Here is a 17604-nt window from a genome sequence, read left to right as displayed (position 1 = left end):
AAATAATCAGCTAATTTCACCTTGTAGAATAAAATTAATTGAGTGTAAAAAAAAAAAAATCATAATAATAATTTCTGTAATTGTTTTTCCCATATTTATCAATAAATGAGAAATATGAATAGATCTAATGTAGTCAAACAGTTTGAAATTTTAACAAAAGTTTATACGCTATCAAAAATGATACATTAATTAAACAGATACTCCTGTTTTATTTTCTTATGTGTTTCCTGTATGGGAGTCTGAAATGTACAAAACATAAAAGAAAAAGTATAAATAAATCAGAATATATGATTCAGTTTTTTTTTTCATGCAGTTTTCATCTGTATGAAACGTTGCTTCATCATCCTCGTACTGTAAGTCAGGTTTAATGTAGTTTTTGTATTTTACATGTAAATATTTTCCTCCTGCAGATTTGTAAGTAAACAACGTCGATGATGCTGTTTTATTCCAGAGCAGTTTAAAGATTTAAAGCGACCGGTAATGTTGCTAATGGACCAATCAGAAGGCTCCGGTCAATGACCGCTCCTCTGGATGCTGAGGCTGTGGTGACGCATGCTTCAGTAACAAACAGGAAACTGTGTTTAAAGGTTACCCTCCACTGAAGCTTTCACCAGCAGGGGTCAGCATTGGCTGCATTACCTGCATGTCCTCAGCAGGCTTCCCTGTTTCCAGCCAGCCAGGAACAGGCTGTTAATGACTCACCTGGTAAATGAAGGCCACACTGACTCGTTTAAACAGGATTCAGATGTGCACTGTGATTGGTCCAAACCTGACCACAGTCATTAGGGTCAGCTATTTATGAAGCTCTAAGAACGGGGTGCGTTCCAAGTATCTGCATGATGGCCATAATCTGAGCTGTTCCAGTTCTCCAAAACACTAAGGAAAGGAGCGTCAGTGCTTCTTGTATTGTTTCCTTTAGCAGAGGAGATGCTGGACCATCCTTTATGAAAGGGGAGGAGAAGACACCACCCTATAATAATAATGAATTCTATTCTATTCTATTCTATTCTATAATTCATAGTGACTGAGCATCTCACCCTTTATGACAATGACAATACACAGCAGAAATGAGCATATAAATGTTCAACATAACAGTATTTTCCATTTCACCCATAACCTTCTGACATATTCAGTTTTTATCAGCAGCTGTTAAAATGACATGCTACATTTAAACGTCACACCAGTGGAAGAAAAACTGCTTTCTGTTGACCTGCTGCTGCGTGCAGAACGCTGTATGAGCTCAACATTATGATCTATAACAACTGATCAGAGTGTGTTTAAGGTTCTGTGTGGTCACTGTTCAACCCATCAGGGGAGAAAAGGAATTATACACAGCAGGTAAACATAAGAGAATAAGACAGGTTTTACTTTACGGACTACTGGACAGATTTACTAAGTGGGGCAAATTATTGTGATGTCACAACTGAAGATGATCTGACAATGCGCTTTAAAGTTTCACACAAGTGTTTCTCTTTGAAAACAGGCAGGATTTTTCAGATTTTGTGCAGTTTGCAATTGTGTGTCAGACTTAATTCACATTTGCCATATTTGTGTGACTCATTAAGATATTCTCCTCCTGAAGGTGAAACTCTTACAAACACGTGTGCATAAGGCTAGCCGCAGTCACGAACTCTGAGTCTTTTCACAAAAGGTTTTACAGAAATTCCAGTCACATGACTTCCTGTTTTCATTGTCGTCACCATGACAATTGACTGATTTTTGGATTATTTTCATTACATTATTTCATCATTCACAGCTCTTCTCCCTGAGGATTCTGGCTAACAAACTGATCTCTGGGTTCAGGCCACGTGGAAGAGTCCTGACTATAGTCGGATACTTTTACTGAGTACTAGTACCATGGTGTTGTTTTACTGCAGGCAGAGGTTCTGCCTCTCTGTTGCTGAGTGTGTCCTGTCCCAGCAGGGGGGGCCCTCGCTGCCTTATCACTGCGAGGGCCCCTTCTTCCCTGAGTGTAGGCTGGAAGGCAGCTTTAGGTGACCTGATCAGCACTGTCTCAATAAATTGAAGATTATTGGTTTATTGAGACATTTATAGATCAAAAATCAATATGTCCCTCATTTTGGAATATTTTTAAGATATTTATAGCTTTCAGTGGCGAGCACTGAACTGGTGCACTAATAACATTCAATCCACAATAATGTAAAATCCATCTAATGTAAAAACAGGTTAATTACGTTTTTACACTGTGTTATAGACAGGGCTAACAGATGCTAACAGAAGCTAATGGAGGTTAGTAGCAGCTAACGTAGCCCAGCAGTGGAACAAACAGCAGTGTTACGGCAGAAAAGTTCAGCATATCCTCAGCAGCTCACCTATAGTTTTTATCAGTGGGATCTGAGCTTAATAACTGAGTCATCGACTCATGTCTGAGTCCTTTCATGAAGTTTTGCAGCCTCCTCCAGAGTAAACAGATACACACTGCCAGCCTTTACAAGAGGGAAAACTCCGAGCCAGATCTGAACCTCCAACTTTGCAGATGAACAGTAGCCCACATTTTTGAGGTGAACCCAACATATCTAATTGACACATTTCTGGGTTTTATTCCAGATTTATTGCTAAGTATTGATATTATTCAAATGTGTTTATAATGTATTTTTTAAAAAGTAGTAGAAATATGCCAGTTGTTATGAGGTAAAATCTAGATTCAGTGTCTTTGATCTCTCTTGGCTGATTAAAACATTTTTGTCCTACAGCAGCCACCGTAGCTAGGATTATGCTCTTGATTTGGGAGGGTTAAGAACACAAAACTCAGCAGACTCCAGCTACTGACATCTGTTAGTGAAAAATTGACACACTGTAACTTAAATAAAAAAATATTGATAATAAAATGTTTCCAGTTATTTTTGTTTTTTATTTCTCTGTATTACCAATATCATAACTATTTCATTAGTTCATATTATCCGATTGTTCAGTCTGACGTCACTAGCCGTGTCTGGGCCTAAACTCTGCTGCAGGTCCATATATCAAATGATCACTGTGGCATTACTGAGAGTTAAAACACTGTCTAAAGTCTTTCATCTTTAATAAAATGATCAGCGTTCTGCTCTACCAGGTGTAACAATTGAGTTTAACATCCAGGCATCCATGAAAACGGAATTTATGACATTTAACGGAGTTAGAAGTTAGCAGGAAGTTAGCTCGCTAGCTTCTATCTAAATACAATATAGCATGTCCTGACTGCGGGGTTTTGGAAACAAATTAAAAGGTACAGCTCTGTTATCACGTCCAACATAAATGAAGACAGAAAACTAAACAGCAGTGACGTTTGTAGGGCTACTGAAGTTTGGCTAGCTGGTATATAATGATGTGCTACGTGACCGCTAGCGACACAGCTATGTTAGCATAATATAAACAAGCTAACTTTTTTTCCACTCGATAAAAGTTAACGTGACTGTTCTCGGTGGTCAGGAACAAATGTCAGGATGACGTGACGAATCCTACTTCCGGGCCTAAAGTAGTCTGCGTTTAATATGGCTTTTGTGTTGTTAACATGTTTAATGTTTTGTATTTTCTTCTATTTAATCTCAAAAAGCTCCTAAAACAGTCAGTGATCATTGTTGACCTCCCTCGGCTTTTATTACCGCTAATCATTTATTTAAGCTCAGTTTTTGAAAACCTTACGATGTAACTACAGCCCAGCCCATGCAGCAGTATATGAATGACTAACCTCGTATTGTGGATGGATTATCTCAGTTGTTCTCCTGGCTGAAGTTTGGTCCTTTTACAGCATCCTGCCATGCGATTACATTTGTTCCTGACCACCGAGAACACTCACGTTAACTTTTATCGAGTGGAAAAAAAGTTAGCTTGTTTATATTATGCTAACATAGCTGTGTCGCTAGCGGTCATGTAGCACATCATTATATACCACCTAGCCAAACTTCAGTAACCCTACAAACGTCACTGCTGTTTAGTGTCTTCATTTATGTTGGAAGTGATAACAGAGCTGTACCTTTTAATTTGTTTCCAAAACCCCGCAGTCAGGACATGCTATATTGATATATATATAGATAGAAGCTAGCGAGCTAACTTCCTGCTAACTTCTAACTCCGTTAAATGTCATAAATTCTGTTTTCATGGATGCCTGGATGTTAAACTCAATTGTTACACCTGGTAGAGCAGAACGCTGATCATTTTATTAAAGATGAAAGACTTTAGACAGTTTTTCAACTCTCAGTAATGCTGAGTAATCATTTGATATATGGACCTGCAGCAGAGTTTAGGCCCAGACACGGCTAGTGACGTCAGACTTAACAACCGGATTGGCGTGAAGGGGGCGTGGTCAAGTAGGCAGACTGTCCTGTCAGTCCTCACTCAGGGCACACACCGCCCTCTACTGCGGTCCGTTGCTTTAAAGCTGATCCAGAGTCAGCCGCAGATTAATCTCCGCTGGAAGCTCCCGCAGCCGAACAGGAGTGCAGTTATTCAGACACAGAGTGCAGGCAGGAGCCGGTGAAGCGCCCGGAGCTCTCAGCGCAGACTGTGCCATGTCTCTGTGACCTCGGGATTTTTGAAGCCGCACCTGCAGGTGAGTCTTCTGATCCGCCGCGGAGGGGGGGCGTTGAGGTCCGGGTTAGTCCGGCGGCTCTGAGCCGTGGGTGGTGGTCTGTGAGCGGCTTCGAGCCTCTGACCTCAGTGGAACTGCGGACCGGAGCAGCTGAGCTGCCCTCTGCTCTGTGGCAGCAGCCCTGCGGTCACGGGCTCCCACACCAGATTCCGCCGGAAAGATCACACACAGTGAAGCTGTGACCGCGCGCGCGCGCACACACATACCCGAGTCCTCTTTACCTGAAGCTCCAGTGTCTCGGCCTCAGTTCGGCTTCACTCAAAAACACAGACAGGGCTCAAGTGAGTGTAAATTAAACTTTTATGGCCGCTCTCTCTGTTGCTGTTGGTGTGTCTCAAAGAGACTTAGTGGACGGGTGACTGGAGCTAAAGACCAACTTTAATGCCAGTTTATTCCGGATAGAGGGGCTAGGAGCGGGCAGTGTGTGCGCCGGAATGGGTGGAAGCTTCCATTTCAGCTCCCAGCTTCTCATTTACAGCCCACACCTTCATTTATTCTGGCTGGAGTCCAGTTCTTCTTAAATCAACAGAATCTTAAATGGAGTTTGGCACGCTGTGTGTTCATAATAGTAAATGAAGGTGAAGGGCAGCTCCTCCCTGCGCCCGGGTGCTCGCTCTCTCCGGAATAAAAACACCTGCCTGCTTTTGATGGCGGATCCGAGCAGTCAGCGGGCAGGTGTGTGAGGCGGCCCAGGCAGCAGGCGACCCTCCCCGGCTATATGCACAGGGCTGCCCGGTGCTCCACTTGTTCGGCTCGGCCTGGAAGCTCTCTGCTCCTCCCGGTGGTACCGGCTAACACCTGGAATCATGTGGTGCACTGAACCTCGTGCCATCACTGCCGAGAGCAGAGCAGCTAGGTGAGTGACCTGACCGGGTCACAGTCACCTGATGTTTATCAGAAAGCTCCTTCCCCCATACACCATAATGAGCCTCTCTGAGGTCACGTCTAGGTCACTGTTACTTCACTGAAGTGGTTCTGACAGAAGGTGTGATCAGACCTGCTTCAGCTGTGTGTGTTTACTGCTGGAAGATGGGGTTGTTTTTCCTGCAGGTCAAAGGTCAGCGGGCTCTGAAGCTGAACAGTTGGAGGACCTTTGAGCTGGTTGTGTAATCGAGTGTTTGTATGTGGGCTTCCTGTCAGGCTGCTGCAGGCCACAGCTGGTCTTGGATCAGTGCTCTTCATGGGAACCATCGTCAGCCTGCCATCCTCCTGAGAGCCTCGCAGGATATTTCTGGATGTTTCCATGCCTGTGCTGCTCCACTCCACCTCTGATTGTGTTCAGCTTGGTGGTTGGAGGGATTTGTCCATGGTGAGCGGGTCTTAACTGTGCTGTACTGTGCACCATAACTGACTCCAGGGTCAGTGGACGTGTTGTCATGAGGGTCTGTGTGTGATGTCAACAGCAGGTACAAATGGAGTGGAAACACGCATTATGATGATATCACTTATAAACTTTTCCCATGAACTCTGAGATCAAAGTGAAAAACGTCTGTCCCATCTTCTGGGCGTCTCCCTGGAGCTGTCCCTGTTTGGCTGTGTGTGGTTGTGTGGTTGCTGTGACGACAGTGTGATGTAACCGTACCTGCCAGGTGTTGCTACAGGATTATGGCTTTGAAATGGGAAACTGGGGGCGGTTGGGAGTCGGGTTTCGGACTGAGCCAGCGGTCTGATTTTTAGCAGAACAAAGAGGAGGCAAGGGCGTCGGCGCACCTGTTTCACCTGAGACTCACCTGTCTCACCTAACACCAGGTGTCACACGCTGTCGTAAGGAGCAGAGACAGGAAGTAAAGGAGCTCAGGACCTCCTGAGGGACTGACTCTTCATTTACTGAAGCACACCACGACCCGCCTGCCCCATCCTCCACACGGAGGGCAGCATGGACCAATCAGAGATGAGACTGTACTCAGAAACAGGAAGTTGAATCTGAAAGTTGAGACTTTGACCTGTTGGGGGCGCTGCGATGCACAAAGCTCGGTGAGAAGAATCCGAGGACATTTGCTGTGCTCTACTCGAGGATCCAACAACAGAAGAAGGAAACACAACAACACGCTCACGTGTGTTAGGTACCTGATCAGAGTCGGTGATATCATCAGGTATTAAAGTCCTGCCTGGAGACTGGTGTTTGGTTTCTGTGACACTACTGAATCGTCAAAGAGGAGTCGTGGGGACACATTTGGTTTATGAAGCCATGAAATGCCAGATCAACAAATCCCAGGTTCTTCTTCTCTGCTGATCAAACTTCTGATCCAGTCCAGATGACCTGTGAGCAATAACTGATCAATAACTGAAGATCTGTCTGCACTCTGAGCTTCAGGAGAAGCTTTGAGTCTGAATCAGAGGCTCTGTTGATCAGCTGCTAAAGATCAATAAGTAATCGTGACACTGAAGTGTGATGTCATCAGGCAGCAGCTGTGTGAAACAAATAACATTTTATTTTTAAAGCGGGTCAGCACCACAGATGAATCAGGACCCATTATCGCTGCAGGTTAGATTAAACTTTATTGATCTCCATGGGTGTGGTGGGCGTGGCCTGCTGATAAGATGCGTTTCCCTCACAATGAGTCATTTATTCTAAAAGGAAACAAAAATAAACCGCACATTTCCTTAGCGACCAGTTTTGATAACAGTATTGGGTGTTGCATGACTCTTCTGCACAGAGTAAACTGAGAGTTTTAAGCCCACTCGGTGTTTCCACTGCCACCTGTCAGTTGGAAGCCCCGCCCCTTCCCTATCCTCCACCTGTCCGTCATTAGTGATTAGTCAGGCTTAAAGCAGAGGATCCTGGACACCAACTCGCTGCTGCAGCAAATCCCGGTGCTGCACCAAGCCCTGGATCCTCGCTAATCCGCCACATGATGCTTGGAGTCAGAGAAGCTTTATTCGAGCTGTCTGCGGGGTCAACCTCACACTCCGCTCACCTGTGGACGACTTGGACAGGTAGGTGCTCGCTTGGTTTGTTACCGAGGCTTTGTGGTCTGAGAAGATGCCGTCTGTGGGTTTGTCTGCTGCAAGGATTCCGCGGTTCAATTTCTGGATTCAGAATAATCCGCTCTCAAAGTTCTAGCTCCTCCCTTTCAAAGCTGCTTCCTGTGATTGGCTGTCTCTCACAAACTGGTGGTCTCAGGTCACAACGATCTGAGTTTATCATGAATCACAGCATCTGCAGCCAGATGTTTTGAGTCCCGAGGAGATCTTTGTTAAACTCAAACCTCAGTCAGACAAGTGACTGACACTCCCTCCAATGGAAGCGAAGAGAACTGCTGATGTGAGTGGGCGGGGTTTATCCTAACCTGAACAGAATTTAGGACCAATAAACAGGGACTGAATGTCTGTGAATGATCCACGTGGCACAAAACATTGTATCAGAGCTCCTGAGGAGACAACAGGAAGTTGCTTTTATGCTGCGATTCTTTTTTTTTTTTTTTTTTTTTTTTGGATCCGCTGCAGTCGTCACTGAGGCTGCAGCTTGGCAGTTTGAGCTGGTTCAGCTCATGGTGCCAAAGGTTTCCTGTCTGTCCTCAGGGTTTAAATCATCATGTTGGTACAAAACAGAGTAGCTTTGTTGGTTTGTGGGGGTCAGAGGTGTGTGTGTGTGTGAGAGAGAGAATCTGGTTCAGTAATAACATCAGTCTGGGTTTGTGTGCTTAGCTCTCTTCCACCTCATTGTTAACGTCACAGAGCCAAAGTCAGACAGACTTCAGTGACCCAGATGGCGTGGACGCCTCTTTATTCTTTTCCGCTTTTGTCTCAAATACCTGCTGACGAGGTGGATTAACCAATCAGGAGGCCCACGGGGCGTGTTTGTGCTTAGCAGCAGGTGTAATCAGAGCTCAGAACTTCTTTGAGATCAGTTCAGTTCTGTGGCTCTGACTGGAGGAAGTTTCTGCTGAACCTGTTTGAAGCGCCCTTCAGTGTGACCTCCATGATGTCAGCAGGTCATGGTTGTGACTGCTGCCGTGCCTGCCACAATCTGTGTCAGTCAATGATGCTCGGTGTGTTTGTAGATGGTGTGTTTGTTCACTGAAACTCACTCTCACAGAGACGAGCCACTCTCCACTCGCTCTGTGCAGTGTGCTCCTCGGTACTCCCTCGCTGTGAGCCGGTGTAACGAGGCCGCCTGTAATGGGCACCGTGACCCTCTGAGCAGGAATGAAGACATCAGCACTTTCAGGATTACTCAGGATTATTTTTAGCCTCCTTTACTGTGCCGGCCCTTGCGGACCTGCTCTTGAACAAACTGCAGGTGGAAAGGTGCCTCCAGCTGTGGGTCTGAAAGCAGGTCAGCTGGCGAACATGTGCTGCAGCGTCCAATGTCAGTGCCACACGGTCACTGCTGATGAGTATGGATCTTTTCCGGAGGTGATGGAGCTGTGAGCGAATTGGTGTCAGTGACCTGATCACTGAGGCAATTTTTGTTTTACATTTTTGTTTAATACAGTGTTTCTTCAACATACAGTTCACATTCAAATCTGCAACAATCTTTAAAAACTGATTAGAAATAACACTGTAAAATAAAAAAATGAAGAAATAAATGAATGAAATTATATTTTTAAAGGTACTTGCTAAAAAAAGAAACCAGGGAAATCTAAAGAGACATGATTAAATAAAATTGGAAATGAGACAAAACACTGCAAATAATTGAAGTTACAAGAAAGTCATGAAAACTGATTTTAAAAAAAATAATACACCACCTAAGAAAAATTCTCACAAATGTAAATAAAATAATAAAGAAAAGAGTTAAAGAAGTCAAAATAATTTACAGAAAAATATAAAACTAGAGAACATGAAAATAAACGTGTCATAAAAGATTTGAAAGTGAACTTTGAGGCATCAAACTGTTCCTCCTGCTGAAGCTGCAGAACACGCTCAGTATTTGGGTTACAGACCAATCGGAGGACGTTAATCAATGTCTCCTCACTGTGAAGCCGGTCACATGACTCATGACCACCATCCAAGATCAGGGACTGGAAAACTGAAAATTGGAGGGGCACGGTGATGAAGTTGTGATTGAGCGGATGAGACGTGGCGATGGCTCTCCTGTGTCAGCTGATGGTTTGTGAGGCAGCGGCAGACACCAGAAGCAGTTTCCATGGTAACAGAGCTGTTTCACAAGCAGTTTAATATCTGAGAGATGAGCAGAGCTCGTTCACAATCTGCACTGAGAAACATCAGTGAGGAAACGGGAAAAACTCTGAGATTCAAACTAAGAGGAGGAGTTGTAGAAAATGTCTTCTCTCTGAAACATGGATGCAGTGTGAGCGGAGCACTGGATTGAGGGTGTGTGTTCTTCTCCACCTTCACTTGTATTAGAGTTTGATCCTGAATTTGTTTCAGGGGAACGCTGTGAGGTGGATGTTTGTTGTCGGAGTAAAGATGGAGGGAAGCCGACGGTGCTGCGGTGACCTTCTGAACCCTGACATCAGTGTCATCTCTTTTATGTGGGTGGAGTCTCACGGTTCTTGCTTCATGTCAGACCTTTCCAGGTCTAGAGGCCCAGAGCGTGTGGCGGCCCGAGCAGAGTTTTTTTCCAGTGTCTGAGTGTCGACGTGGAAACGGCTCCCAGATCAAACACACAGTTAATGAGTGACCGACAAGGACGTTCTTATCAGCCTGGTGACTCCCCGCTTCATCTCTTTTCTTTAACGTGTCACTCTCCTCTTCTCCCGCCGCTCACCTCAACACATTTATTATTCACAGCTGGAGTTCCTTTGAAAGCAGACCTGTCCTCACATCCATATTTTTGTGACATCACAGCGTCCTATACTCATAATGTACACTCATAATAAACATGGCATTTTATTTTTTGTAGCCTGATAAGACTGACTAATGGATTGTGGGTAACTGAGGGGGCTTTTAGGTGTGACTAACGGCGAGAATCAAAGTGAACTTCTTTTTCTTTTCCTGACACAAACCAGTAGTGCTGGGCGATATGGAAAAAATATTTATCACGATATAAAATATATATATATTCATTCTCTCTCAATCACGATATACCACAATATTGCCACGTTTCCAGTTATTCTCTGAAAAGTTTCTTTTCTCCAACTTTATTTTGAAGAGACATTTAACGGAACTGTCACAAATGACAAACATACATTTTAGTGCAGCAATATAAATGTATCAAATGAAAACAGCTGTGTACCTGGGGATCCCGCAGGCAAATGGGAACCATGAAGAGGCCGCTAGAAAGGCTGCAACCACCAAGTACCTGCAGAGGGTCAGGCAAGTCCTGAGGAGTCAGCTGAATGGTAAGAACAAGATCCGGGCCATCAACACGTACGCCCTGCCCGTGATCAGGTACCCTGCTGGGTAATAGGCTGGCCAAGGAGGAGATAGAAGCCACTGACATAAAGACAAGAAGCTCCTTACAATGCATGAGGGTTTCACCCCAAGTCCAGCACCCTGAGGCTGTACGCTAAGCGGAAGGAAAGGGGGCCGGGGACTGGTGAGTGTCAGCACCACAGTCCAGGATGAGACAAGGAACACCCAAGAATACATTGGGAAGATGGCCCCAACTGACCTAGTGCTCAGTGAATACCTCAGGCAGCAGAAACCCAAGAAAGAGGAGGGAGACGAGGAACCATCATGGAAGGACAGGCCCCTGCACGGTATGTACCACCGGCAGATAGAGGAGGTGGCTGATATCCAGAAATCCTACCAGTGGCTGGACAAAGCTGGACTGAAAGACAGCACAGAGGCACTAATCATGGCAGCACAAGAACAAGCTCTGAGTACAAGATCCATAGAGGCTGGGGTCTATCACACCAGGCAAGACCCCAGGTGCAGGCTGTGTAAAGATGCCCCAGAGACAATCCAGCACATAACAGCAGGGTGCAAGATGCTAGCAGGCAAGGCATACATGGAACGCCACAACCAAGTGGCCGGCATAGTGTACAGGAACATCTGTGCCGAGTATAACCTGGAAGTCCCGAGGTCAAAATGGGAGATGCCCCCAAGGGTGGTGGAGAATGACCGAGCTAAGATCCTGTGGGACTTCCAGATACAGACGGACAAAATGGTGGTGGCTAACCAACCGGACATAGTGGTGGTAGACAAACAGAAGAAAGACGGCCGTAGTGATCGATGTAGCGGTTCCGAATGACAGCAATATCAGGAAGAAGGAACACGAGAAGCTGGAGAAATACCAAGGGCTCAGAGAGAGCTCGAGAGGATGTGGAGGGTGAAGGTAACGGTGGTCCCCGTGGTAATCGGAGCACTAGGTGCAGTGACTCCCAAGCTAGGCGAGTGGCTCCAGCAGATCCCGGGAATAACATCGGAGATCTCTGTCCAGAAGAGCGCAGTCCTGGGAACAGCTAAGATACTGCGCAGGACCCTCAAGCTCCCAGGCCTCTGGTAGAGGACCCGAGCTTGAAGGATAAACCGCCCGCAGGGGCGTGCTGGGTGTTTTTTTTTATATATATATATATATATATATATATATATATATATATATATATATATATATATATATTTTATTAGTCATATCGCCCAGCACTACAAACCAGTTTAAATCTGTGTGCTTTTACTTTGAAATCCACATGGCATTTAAAGGATTAAAGTGTGTGTCACAGGATCGGTAAGGAGCTTTAACTCTACATGGGCACACACACACCTAATCCCCACCTTCCTCCTGCTGAGTGAAGGATACCGGGAAACGTTCAGGAAACTTTATTTAAACAATCATGCTGTAAACGCCTCGTTATCGTAAAGCTTGCTGACCTCACAGCGCCATTGATGCCCCGCCTAAGATAAGTGAGAAAAGAAGAAGAGGCTCTCGCCGTGGTGACCGCATCTCCTCCCAGAGCAAATAGAGATGACAAAACTGAGCCTAACCAGTGTGATCTTTGACCCCTTCAGCTTCCTGGGGTGTCAGGAGGAGGTGGTGGAAAATTAACTTCATATCCATCAGAGTGGGCGGGGCTTTGTGGGAGTAATGATGAGGATTTAAAGCCACTGGGGCTGCACAGGTGGGTGGACGTGCTCAGGTGAGCAAGTTAAAGTCAGGATGACAAATTTGGAATCGGTGTAGAATCAAGCCAGATGCTGATGGTGGAGTAAAACGTAAATGATCATTCAAATTTCGAAACACTCAAACGATCCTGCAGCAGCGTCACCGCCCACCAGAGACATCACAGCCTTCAGACATGAACATTTAGAGCTGAACTGGATTTTCAAAAAAATTTATTTCCTGAACGTCATTAATCAGTGGCGGTGTTCCTGCGTTTGGATTGTATTGGTTTAGTGGAGAAGCACACAGCGGATTATGTGGTTGGTTCTTCTTCATTGCTTTCTGTATCTGCTGTCTTTGTACCTTTTGAAAACATTGACGGCGCCTTGTATATTTGGCTCCTTTAAGCTGTGGATTTTGGGGTTGTGATGGCTTCCTGTCACGCTGGAGGCAGGGTCTCAATGAGGTCACAGATCCGGCCTTGGCCCTGGTCTCAGTTGGTTTGGGTTGTAATGCCTGTACCTTGACTCTTCCTCACCTTTGTGTTCTCATGTTTCTGCTGCTGTCACCCGCGAGGGCTCATGATCGGAGGAGCTAACCAGCCAGTGTGTTTTGAGATGGTGTTTTGGTATTTTCACTCTGCTGTCGTTACATCACTTCCTGCTGTGGACTCATCTCTCCCTGATTGCGGTCTCACAGGTTTTCCTCCTCTGCAGCACAAACAGTATGGCTGCAGCCTGGTTACCATGGCTATGAGTCCCAGCTGAATGGCGCTGTGGGAAAAGTAATCACGCGTGGCTGCACTGTACATACTGTGTCATTAACTGCCATAAATCTGCTCGGGCCCCCTTTGTGTGCCACGCAGTTTTAATTTCCCTGCCGCTCCGTGGGGAACGCCCAACGAGCCATTAATGAGATGAACTCTCTGAGGGCGACTCGCCACTCAGCACTCAGAAACATCCAGATTAAACCTTCGCGTTTCAGCAGCCATCCTGGATGCACTGGCAGTACTCGCAGCAGCCATGTTGGCGGTCAGGTGGTTGCTCTGTCATCGTAGCGTCCATACCTTACAGGTTGAACCACTGCTGCCTCTGCTGGATGTCAGAGGAACGGCAGCGTGGCAGCTTCATTTTCAGCTTTTAGGAGTTATAGAGTTTTAGGGGACCCACAGGCCTCTGAAGAGCTGCTGTTTGGCCTTTTTTGTGCCGTTTCCACTAATTTAGTTTTAGTAAAGTGATGAGTTTTGACGCCTCAGCATATATCAATAAAATTGTGGTTTAATGGCACCAGTGCATTCCAGTAGTGTCAGGAGGTATGAGCTTTGTGCAGATGTTTGGTCACAGCAGATAAATGTATTACATTTACCCGGAGCTAGCCTTTGACCCAGCAGTGTGGTCATGTGACTCATGGTGCGTCTGCGTCTCTTTCAGCTGATGGTCCACCGTGAAGCAGCATGAACGGATACGAACCTCCAGCTCTCGCCTCGGGCGTCTTCGGCTCCTACAGCTCGCCCATCAAGTGAGTTTCCCAGCAGCCTTTTCTGCTATTAGCCATGTTAGCCACGTTAGCTCACATGGTCACTTTTTGAATGTGAAACACTGTTAATAATGCTTACTCTGATATGAGGCATAACCTGTGCTGTTTCTGTTGTTTATGATCAGTGTGACACTGATTGTTTCTGAAATAAGAGAATCTCTTCAGGTTTTAAAGTTTTATTTTAATACTGAGCTTTTACTGGACTCTGGTAAATTTCGTCCATCAATTCTTTAAGTAAATCTATAGTTGTAAATATTCTTTCTTTATGACTTGGATGTAAATTAAAATACTATTTTGGTATCTCAGGCAGATAACCTAAGCAAGAAGTATGCTTACATGATGTACATACTGTGAATGTCTGTTTTTGAAACCTTAATAAAAAAATATAAATCAAAAAAAAAAAATCTTTAAGTAAATAACTGAGGTTAATGTATAAAACATTTTATTTTGAACAGTTTCAATTTTCGTTATGTGTGTATTTTGTGGCTATTTTTAAAATAGTTTAAACAATTTGGTAAGTATTAGTTTTAAATATTCAACAGATTTCAAAATAAGATTACAAAACTACAACTTTTCTTTTTAAAAATACCATAAAATACAACCATAAATTTGTGATGTAAATGAACTGAGTAAATTTAAGTGTAACTGCAGATTAATTGTAACGACTGAAATCTTTCATCAGTAAGTCTTGTATTATGAATTATTATAAAATAGTAATTATTATTTAAAACATACTTTTGTATAGTCTTTGGTAAAGCTTAAAAAATATTTACAGTTTCAATTTTAAATGTATTTGAAGTGTGCATGACAATGTTCAGTTTTGTTAATAATTCCAGTTATTACTGAGTAGCGCCCATTAAACAGTTTTAATGATTAAGTCAGAACTTTTGTTGTTTGTTTGTAAAATGACAGTTTTTGGAGGATTTTTGTGGCCAACTGAAAGCGTCTCTGAGTTTCTTATCCGTGCTGACGCTTCTCGTCTCGCAGCAGTAGAAGTTAAATATTACTGCAGCTCAGCTTCTCTCTGAGAAAACCTCAGATTAAAAATTAATGAAAACTCAAACCGGACACGCTTCAGGAGCTTTATTGGTCTCCGTTACGTCTATACTGAGGCATCTGCTTCTGTGACGGTGTTATTAAGAAATAAACTGAGATGTGGACAGGAAGCAGCTGTCTGACCTCTGGAGGAGCAGAGACCGGATCTCATGGTTTCTGGTTCTGAAGCAGGACCATTCTGTTTTTCCTGGTTCGTGTGTTTATTCACTGTCCCCAGCCCTAAAAACATCAGCGTGTCCCTGCCCACATAAGAGGATAATCTGGGATACACCAGCTAATTTCTCTGGCTTGGAGTCATATATGGAGACTGGATATTGATCTGAAATCAATGATTATTGATTTTATTTATTTATTTATAAAGTCAATAATCATTTAAAGAGGATCTCGTGTATAACTTCATAAGAATAACTTCCTGTGAGTTCCTGGCACAGATTCATTTGTGTGGCAATCCTCAGCGGTGTGTCACATGACCAGCTGCTGCGCTGCGCTTCCTGTAAGGTGTCAGGTTTCGTGCCGGCGTGGCTCTGATGTAGTCTGTAATCGCGCTCATTCATTATAAACGTCTTCATGCGGCGAATTAAAGTGTGAACGTGCAAAAGTATCGAGTGACACAGGTGGGATGTCGGTTTGAGATCAGCACAGGAGGGGACGCAGGAAGTGACATCATAAATAAAACTGTAACAGAAGCCAAACTCGGACACCTCAGAGATGAAGTGAAATAAAACCAAACACTCACGCAGTATCCCTGTCGGGTAAAATCACCTGGCGTCCAATCAGAAGCTGCTGTTGGTTGCATCATCAGCTGATCTCAGATCTGACCTTTGACTTCCTAACTCTGTTCTGCTTTCTGTCCCAGCGGCCATGATGCTCCATCTCCAGAGCCTGCAACGCACAAAGCCAAGACCAGTGCCAAAGCTCTTTACGGTGAGGACCCCCCTTCCTCCCTTCTCCCTCCTCCTCCTGGGAAACGGTGAGGCCGTCCTGGATCATTCTGGACCTGATTTATAATAAAGCTTGGTTCAGAGATGACATCTGTGATCGGGGTGGTACAATGGGTAGCTGACTGTAAGGTGTCTGCAGGTGTGAATGTTACCTGTGAGAGGAGCTGATGTTAGAAATGGTTTAAGGTCATGACGTCAGTGAGGACTAAACAACATGCACAGATTTCTCTGAACACCACATGCTGTAGTCTTCATTACTTCAGATTTAGGTGCCTTTATTCTTGAAACAAACTGAGACTTGGAGTTGAGTTTGAGACTCCAGGTGAGTCAGGTGAACTGAACCTGAGCAGGTAAAAATCCTCTGTGAATCTTTGTTTGATTTATTGGGTTTCAGAGAAATTAGACATGATCCATGACCTCATTATCTGCTTTATCTTTGTTCACAGGATCTGATGAAATCTATTTTCTTCGTTCGTCTGCCAAACACAAAAAGAAAAGTCACAGTGAGACGTGTGTGTGTGTGTGTGTGTGTGTGTGTGTGTTTTTGTTTGCGTGTGTACGACGTTAACATATCTTTGTGAGGACCAAAACTTGGAATTGTACTATTTTTGTGGGGACCAACAGTCCGTTATGGGAACAAAAGGCTGTCCCCATGAGATTTGAAGGCATTTTGAGACTCAAAATGTGGTTTTAGTGTGAAGGTTACAGTTATGGTTAGGATTAGGCATTCATTTTTGATGGTTAGGGTAAGTTTTTAGGGAAAGCATTATGTCAATTAGATGTTCCCACCAAGATATGTGTGTGTGTGTGTGTGTGTGTGTGTGTGTGTGTGTGTGTGTGTGTGTGTGTGTGTGTGTGTGTGTGTGTGTGTCGTGTTTTGCCTCGTTTGGGCGTTACGTGTTTGCAGAGTCGATGTTTCTTGTGAAGCATCGATTATCTTCAGACAGAGGTTTGAAGTCCAAACTCGGGGGTACGACTCGTGTTGTCAAACATCTGTAATGGGACAAATGTTTGATTCGTGTGAGCTAGCCCTCAGGTCTTACTGTGAACACGTGTGCAGTAGCTCCTGGTCTCTATCTCCTATGATCTCCGTCACAGTGAACTTTACCTCAGTGAACATGTGACTGAAGTTCAGACCTCCAACTTTAGACTCTTCAGCCATTGACTGAGGCCTCCTCAGTTCATCAGCAGGAAATCAAAGTTTATGCTCACATTGACATTTACCACAGCTGTCCAGCGGGCCTACTGTTGATATAAACTTCAGTTGAAGGCGCTGAGTTAAGGCTGAGTGTGAGGTAAATGTGATGTGATCAGGAGCTGCAGGATTATGGAGCTGCTGTGTGTGTGTGAATGTTCTCACTGCAGGAACGATTCCTGCTGAAACTTTCTGCCATGTCTGAGGCAGGAGGAAGATCTGCAGCGTCCAGAGACTCCAACCAGGATTTGGACGGCTGAGGGTTAACCTCGTCAGAGGCTCAGTGTTTCCTCTGAGACATGTTTTCAGTGATGTAGGATCTGGTTACTCTGGCTGCTCG

General features: G+C 44.6%; 1 protein-coding gene across 7 annotated transcripts in view; it reads left to right on the top strand.

Moving 5' to 3' along the window:
• Nucleotides 1-4321: 4321 nt before the first annotated feature.
• The window catches only part of eps8a (epidermal growth factor receptor pathway substrate 8a), a 29845-nt gene continuing 16562 nt past the window's right edge, over nucleotides 4322-17604 (top strand). For 3 of the 7 annotated variants that reach the window (XM_040048461.1, XM_040048457.1, XM_040048462.1), the window contains exons 1-3: nucleotides 4322-4549; nucleotides 13967-14054; nucleotides 15985-16052. In XM_040048461.1, the coding sequence (XP_039904395.1) occupies nucleotides 13990-14054; nucleotides 15985-16052 (133 nt within the window). In that variant the 5' untranslated portion in view covers nucleotides 4322-4549; nucleotides 13967-13989. The other 4 variants (XM_040048463.1, XM_040048464.1, XM_040048460.1 and 1 more) reach the window with 4 other exon arrangements.

This window comes from Simochromis diagramma, unplaced genomic scaffold, assembly GCF_900408965.1.
Source record: "Simochromis diagramma unplaced genomic scaffold, fSimDia1.1 OVJJ01000557.1, whole genome shotgun sequence".
Classification (NCBI taxonomy): Eukaryota; Metazoa; Chordata; class Actinopteri; order Cichliformes; family Cichlidae; genus Simochromis; species Simochromis diagramma.
This window is presented reverse-complemented; position numbering and strand designations above follow the sequence as displayed.